This window comes from Sphaeramia orbicularis, chromosome 12 (genome assembly GCF_902148855.1).
Source record: "Sphaeramia orbicularis chromosome 12, fSphaOr1.1, whole genome shotgun sequence".
Classification (NCBI taxonomy): Eukaryota; Metazoa; Chordata; class Actinopteri; order Kurtiformes; family Apogonidae; genus Sphaeramia; species Sphaeramia orbicularis.
Genome location: NC_043968.1, coordinates 43,939,764 through 43,947,332, shown reverse-complemented (window position 1 = coordinate 43,947,332; position 7,569 = coordinate 43,939,764). Strand labels below are relative to the sequence as shown.

The window sequence follows — 7,569 nt, the reverse complement described above, 5'->3', positions numbered from 1 at the left end:
GAGGGCTTGTTATTGGGATGTCATGTCCAGTGAAGATGGGCGGAGCTACGCGTGTCCGTCACCACAACAACAGCAGCTTATTTATTTATTTATTTATTTATTTATTTATTTATTTATTTATTTATTTATTTATTCTTTTGAATTCCTCTTAATTTTATATTTAAATGATCAATTCCTACGATAGAAAATAAAAGGACAAATTAAAGGAAAATGTAAGAAAAACAAAAAAAACAATTTGTCATCGATTTGTTAGGATCAAAGAAAAACAGAGATTTTCAACAATTTCACATAGGTTTATCATCTTTTTAGATTTTGACGGTTTTAGAGAATTAAAAAAACAATGAGAGCTCTTACAAAAAATGAGAGAAGACGGGGGCTGTATTTTGAAATCTGGTTTTGTGTGTGTGTAGTATTTACCTATGATCAGTATATTATTAATCAGAAAGTCTAATGTTTTGTCCCTTATAATGACTCCACAATAAATGTATTTGTTCATTAAAATTGGAAAATTGAAGTTATGGGCAGATAACCAAGAGTGTAATTGTTTCCAGAAAGTTTTACAGGGTTTATGTGAGAAGAATAAATGGTCTGCTGTTACTGTCTGTTTTACAGAGGCTACAAATATTAGAGTCAAAATTAAATAATTTCCTTAAAAATTTTTTCCAGGCAGGGATGTAATTCACTGTTTTAAAATGCACTTCTTTGGCTTTGCGTAGTGTGGGGAATTGAATGGACTTGGATTTAATCTTTTTGGCAGCTGTTCAGCTAAAGTGTTCCATTTTCCATTTCCCTCCTTTTGACAGGAGAAGGAATACAAGCAACAGCAGCTTCCATCCTATTCTCATATTTTCACATTCAGATTAACTTTATTGATCCTCCTAAAGCAAACATCCATTCTACCACACTCACATGGTTATGTTCAGGTATGTTTTTGTTCTTTCTTCTTTTGTGAAGTTGTAGTTCATGTCATTATAAAACTTTAGTTTGACCAATAAATTTGACTTTCAAACATCCGTTTAATTTGGCTGTTTTTGTTTGGTTTATTCTGTGTGGAAAAAAATCTAAATTTTTTCTGCTTCTTTTAGATAAAGATTGTAGTTGTTTTGTTTTGTTTTTTTTGTTGTTTTGTTTTGTTTTTTTTGCAAAATCAGATGTTCTTTGTTTTTAATGTTTCTTGTTATTGATAAAATTGGGTCTGATATAATGAATTTAAATGCAGCTTAGTCCTTTATTAAATTTGTAAAGCAAGCATTGTATATGTCTTTTGCAAGATTTTTAACTCACATTTGTACACTGGCATGACCACCCACATGTACAACAATGTTGACTTTTCAGTGCATTGTCATGATGATCTAAAATTATCCCAAAGCTGTAGATATAGCTTAAAGAGCTACCAATGACAAAAAGCATCTACTGATCTAAAATGTTCAATAACTTTTGAACCACTAATCCTATCATTGCATTATTATTGTTCAGGTAAAATGCAGTTTCTCAGCTTTTTAGTGGCATCAAATATTTTGGATGTTCATAGGCTCTGTAGTGAACATGGAAACACTGTCATCTTTTGCAACACTGATTCACCACTAAAACCTATGTAATTTAACAAATGACAGTGACGGTAGATGTTTATTTTTATGTTCAGAGAAGGATTTATTTTTGAAAATTAAATAATTTTTAAAATCCCTTTTCCGTGTTTCAAAATAATAATGACCTCTGAATGTACTCTGAACTTTTATGAAAATCTACATAAATTACTCATACTTGATTTTAACTGAAAAATGTGGAAATTAAATCTGGAAATTAATATTATAATAAATGGTGATAAATCACTTGTGCCATGTTAAATGCAGAGAAAAAACGTTTGGATGTCAGAATAAAAAATGTTTTAAACCTTTAACGGTCAAAGTTATAAAATACAATAGAGACATATAACACTGAGCCTGATTAGTGCCTATAATAGCAGAAGATCAAAACACAAAAGAGTTAAAAGTTAAATACACATTGATGGAACGTGAATGAGGTGGAGGTTGTGTTTGGGGGAGTGTGTTTAACCGTCGGGTCTGAAGCGGAACCATTTGTCTTTGGGTTTATTTTCCGGGGGACTTCATAGCCGATCATGGCGACTCTCGGCGGTAGTCGTGGGGATCGTCTCGGCAACTCCAATCATCAAAGATCTTCCCTCGCTTCTCCGGAGAGAGTCCGTGAACTTCTCAACGAAGGAGTGTCATCGGCGGGTATCGGGTCTAACAGGTACACTTTCTGAACACCAGTGCCCAATCTGTGTGATTTAAAGGAGCAGAAGAAGAAGTTGATGTTAGCTAGTGTGGTTAGCCACTTAGCCATTCAGCTCTGTTACTTAACTGTCTTCACTCAGCGTCTGTAGAACAGGGACAGGTTTACGCATGTTTAGAACTTTGCACTCCAGTAACTAGACTTGATTAACCGTGTAACCATGTTTTTAGGGGTTATTTTTGTGTCTGAGTTTGTTTTGTCACTCGTTCTTTATCACCCATGTGCAGTTGCAGATAAGGGGGGTGGGGACTACAATAGTGACAGTGGCATGGTACCCTATTATTTTGTTGTTATTTTTTTTTCTGATATTAGAATTATTTTTTTCTTATAAGAATAAGAAAAATGATAAAAATAATAAGAATTTTACGTGTAATTAGATTTACTGTATGGTTGCTTAAGCACATTATGTGGGATCCCATTCACTGAATTCTGCAGCTCAGTTCTTGCAATATATAATAAGCACAGCAACGATTAGCTGTCATCTATATTTATATTTTTAGTGTGGTGTTTCATGTGTGGTTTTAGCACTAAGCTTTATTCTGTGTTTTTTATACATTTTTAGTATGGATTTATGGCTGAAATTTCTATATTCTTTAACTTATGCTGCTGCTGTCTTGGCCAGGACACTATTTTAAAACAGATTTTTAATCTCAAAGAATCATTTTTTACTGCTTAAATATATGCTAGTAAATAAAATTGATTGGATGGTTGATTATTGGTGTAAGGAAAATAGTACGTATTTAACAGTGAACATTATCAAGTTTCTTTCCTCTTCTGTGAGAGCAAACTGAACACCTTTATCAAATCTACCTGTCAAGACATTTCAGGGGATAAGTTTGGGATTTATAAAATGCCTCCACACAATTTTCTGTCATTTTATGGTTATGTAACCTCATACATTCTTCTTTATGTGAATTTCAGTCAACAAGGAGATTTGAAAGTCCTTGAAGCTAAAGGCAACAGTCAAGCGCCTTGTGAAGCCACAAACAAAGAAGCCTTTTTCTCCAGAGTGGAATCCTATTCAATATCCTTTTCTCACAGCAACTCAGTGGCTCACCCGCTGCTATTTTATTTACATTATAACAGGGTGCACCACATTCACTTGTGATATATTCTTGGTAGCAATTACCCTTGTCTGGAAAATGCATAGGTTGATACTTGCATTTTAAATAGCAGTGAATGTGAACATATAATTTTGTGTCTGAGTGAAATTTTCCTTAGCAATGCACTGTTTGAAATGGGCAGGCAAGCCGCGTACACTGTCCCCACTGATGTGTGCCAGATATGGCTGGATCAACGTTGGCTGTGATATGCTCAAGTGCTCGAGCTGCCAGGCGTTCCTTTGTGCATCTCTACAACTAACTCTAGACTTTGAAAAATGTGAGCAAAACAGTCATTAGCAGACACAAACAATAGCATTGCCAGAGTAATTTTGCAAAGTGCCAAAATGATCAGTCTCTTCTTTCAAACAGATGAATCCCGCATTGCAGAAATATCAAGCCAGCTTCAGACGCAACATGAAAAGTTTTGTCCTTGGCCAGATTTCCCATGTCCTGGTAAGGGAGCCTTCTTAATATCGTGAGACCCTAACATAGCCACTTCATTTACAGTTGTACTAAGTTACTCAAATGGTGTTGCAGTGAACTTAATTGTACATTTTAGAGCGGCTTTGGTCGGTTCCAGCCTCTGAGCCATCAGCACTTCTCGCTGCCTTCCTAGAGCGCTTCCAAAGTGCCTGTCTCCTTGCACAGCAGCTGCCAGCTATGAAGCCAGAGCAGCTGAAATCCATGGTGAGATAGGAGAAGACTCTGATTTTAGTTTTAAACATATTAACAAAAACTGTAAATACAGAGATTGCTTGTGTATCCAAAATTTTTAAAAGATTGTATTCGGTAAAATGGTGGACTTCAATGACATATACAATTTGCAGAAGACAAAGCATTTTTGGTTACACATGTCCAGTATAATTATTGTTGATTATTTTTTTTGCAGTCTTTGACTGAGGATGTTGTCAGTGTTATACTCCAGCTGATTGAGGAAGAGCAAAAACGAAAAGGTCGGACTCTGTGTTCTGAACCTCTGGCTGTTCAGGTGGCAGCATGTATTGTCTCTCTCTGTGGCTGGACTGCAAGGTAAGAGAAAATGTGTATGACTTCATAATACATTTTGGTTTTACAGTCACACAACAAGTACATGTTTACTTAAAGTAAAAAAATTTTTGCATGTGTCGAATATTAGCCATGCAACCAAGAGCATTCAAGCTACGTGAAATGAAAAGATAGATGAAGTGTCATCACTCTACATGATCAAAACCTCTGAGCCCTTGATTTCTCTATTTTAGCCCAGCACTACATGCCATGAAACTGCCCATCCTCACCTGCTCCTATTGTATGCGCAAGGTAGGTTTGTGGAACTTTCATCAGATGGAGGGAACAGTAGATGAAGGAGATGGTGCACCAAACACTCTAAGCACATCTGCTCAAGCATCTGGTCCAACATCGGCAGCCACACAAGAGAGCCACAAGGACCCAGGGTCTGCTTCTGCTTCACCCACCCCTGCAACAACTCCATGTCGCATGAAACTAAGGAGCCAAGATTCCACTCGATCTGACCAGGCAAGACCACAGTTTACACACTTATACAGTGAAGATCATAGTAGTGTATTGAGTTTTAGAATCAATATTACTTTATGTGTGACAGTTGCATGGTTTATAATATGACAGTCTTTTTTCATCATATTGTGGTGTGTGCTGCAGGGTGAAGGCAACCTCTCCTCCCAGGCTTTACGTGCCCGAAGCAGAGACTCACCCAGTCCCAGTGAAGAGTTGCCAAGTCCGTTGGCCCGGGGCAAGAGGCCGGCAACACGCAGTCGAGGTCAAAGTGACACTACAGGGGGTGATAGTGCTGCCTGCTTACAGCCCCCTCCCAAACGCCTGTGCTTCTCATCAGCTGGTCCTGTAAGAGCAAACTTTACTAGTATTTTGTTTGTTTTGTGTCTGTCTGCTTATATTGAATACTTATTGTTCTATCCTGATGAATATTAAGACACTGTTTCAAAAAAAATATTTGAACATCTCTGTTATTACATTTGTTGTTATTGGACATTTATTTTTGCTGAACATATTTTGCATGTTTAGTAAGATCGGTCACATCCAAGTAGACATTCCACTGTTTCGATGTCACACAATCTTAATTTAAACATTTCTAAAAGGCTGTTAGTGCATGCAGTTCTAGTGACATTTGAAATGGGTTTTGACCTTTTTTTGTCTTCCTTCCTTCCTTCTTTTTTTTTTTTTTTTTTTTTTTTTTTTTACAAGGCTTTTGGAATTGATATTATTTTCTTCCATGATTTTAGGATGGGCTGCTGCACAAAAATGCATTTGATCCCCTTGCTCAGCATAGAGAGTGGTGTCCATGGATCACAGTAGGCAAAGAGAATGTAGATCCCGGGACCATCCCTGCCTTGGATGGTGCCTCAGCACTTAATCAGCAGGGCTGGAAGGCTGCTCTTGACCTCCTCATGCCCATGAGGAAGAACTGCAGTGCAGCAGGAGGAAGTCCAACACAGGCAAGTCAGGATCTCTGATATCTGCATTTCATATAAAATCTCATTAAACATGAGCAACCATGGTAAATTCCCTCAATTTTAAATGCCTCAGTAAATGTATTAAAAATGTCTGAGCCTCTGTATTTTCATGTTGTCATATAATCAGTACCTTATTAAAATGTTCTGGTAAGTGTATGATTCTGCTGTGTGGCTTTGATTTACTTTACATCTGAAATTCTTCTCTCCTTCCAGGGTCCCCGTGACAAGTCCAAGAGGGTTTTTGCTATATTCCGTCAGTGGCAGGTGTTTTCCTCTCCATCCCAGTAGACTGTTTCCATGAAAACACTATCACTGAAACTGATGAACTGACCTGCCATCTTATTGTGGTACAGTGTTTGTAGTACCAGTGACAAACGAGTCATATCATATTGTACACCATCCCCTGAAGTTGTGTTTACAATAAGTGTTTTTTGGGGGAGGTTGATGATTGTCTTTTCTGTGATAACTCAAGTGAAGGATGCCTGTGTGGCACTCAAACATCTGGATTCTGCTACATGAGTATTGGTATGTGTTACTACTGGGGCATATGGTGTATAAACCTTGCTTACATATGTAACAGAAGTCATGTCGGCATTCAACATGCAAGGTGTCTTTTATTAACCTCACATGAAGTCTGCTTTGGTAGTTGTTCATAGTAGACTTTTGGTTTGGATTTCTGTGTAGTACTAGGTAGTTGTGAGAGTGGGCCATGGCATCAACACTGGAACAGAAATGTTTACTTTCAGTATATGTTGAGTCATTTGAGGGACAGGTAAACATTATTTCATATGTTCAAAAACTGAGGAAGTGCTTTTGTATGTGTGTGTGTGTGTGTGTGTGTGTGATTTGCTGGAAAAGCAGTGTGGACGTGAGTTCTCATTAAACTTATAGGTTCCAGTGGAAGCAACAACATTTTTTTTTTTTTAGATGATGCCGAAATTCAGATTATTTTAGGCAGGTGCCATGAATTTCAATTAGAATCAGGATGTATGTTTTCCTCTGCCTTTCTTTCACATCCTATTGCTAATGCAGTCCTTTCTATCCAGCATGTGCTTTTATCTCTGTAGAATTTCTTAAGGGGATTAAATAAAATACTTCGATGAAAATATTTTACTTTGCATGTTGTGCTAACTTTATTTCAAGTAAAATGAAGATGAAAATGAAGTCAAGATGACTGATGATCAAAATGAATGACAGTGTTCTATTGAAAGTACAGGAAATCCAAAATCATGTTCTTGTGAATGTCAGATGTTAGATTTTACCTATTTAAAATACCATTACTAAGGATGGATAGTTTTTCTTGTTATGCTGCGAGTCAACAATCATCTGCTAGCAGCCATATATTTTACTTATCTGTAAATTGAATTTTTGATTCACTTTACAAAAGTACTGTTAAGTTTTCCAGATAAATCTACCATTATTACTCACGACAAATCATACAAATTCTTTGTTCTTAGATCTAGTATGATGTTTTTGTCGGGGCTCTGGTGATAGTACTGCGATTTTATATGTTAATTTTTTCTGATTTCCCATTTTTATCTGTATAATACAATGGCTTTTCAAATCTAATTCAAGCTACAAATGCAAACACATCCAAGTCTTTTCTAGCTACCAAATCTTTGATTTCTGTGACTTGCGTGTGGGAAACAATATTAACTATGAAGCTGTGAGATTATTGTCAAAAATAAATG

At 36.6% G+C, this 7,569-nt stretch overlaps 1 protein-coding gene across 1 annotated transcript; it reads left to right on the top strand.

Annotated features, from left to right (window-relative positions):
• The first annotated feature begins 2,110 nt into the window (after positions 1-2,110).
• Positions 2,111-6,991, top strand: zc3hc1 (zinc finger, C3HC-type containing 1). The gene is made up of 10 exons (XM_030149327.1): positions 2,111-2,250; positions 3,214-3,316; positions 3,522-3,672; positions 3,765-3,848; positions 3,955-4,082; positions 4,285-4,424; positions 4,634-4,907; positions 5,049-5,249; positions 5,648-5,860; positions 6,092-6,991. The coding sequence occupies exons 1-10, from the start codon at positions 2,117-2,119 to the stop codon at positions 6,164-6,166; spliced, it is 1,503 nt and encodes a 500-aa protein (XP_030005187.1). The 5' UTR covers positions 2,111-2,116; the 3' UTR covers positions 6,167-6,991.
• Positions 6,992-7,569: the final 578 nt, after the last annotated feature.

What these genes read in the sequence shown, in the direction of transcription:
- zc3hc1 (XM_030149327.1), top strand. Translation starts at nt 2,117, where the DNA reads ATGGCGACTCTCGGCGGTAGTCGTGGGGATCGTCTCGGCAACTCCAAT. An exon ending in GCGGGTATCGGGTCTAACAG is followed by an intron (nt 2,251 to 3,213) that starts GTACACTTTCTG and finishes TGTGAATTTCAG; the next exon opens with TCAACAAGGAGATTTGAAAG. An exon ending in ATTCCACTCGATCTGACCAG is followed by an intron (nt 4,908 to 5,048) that starts GCAAGACCACAG and finishes TGTGTGCTGCAG; the next exon opens with GGTGAAGGCAACCTCTCCTC.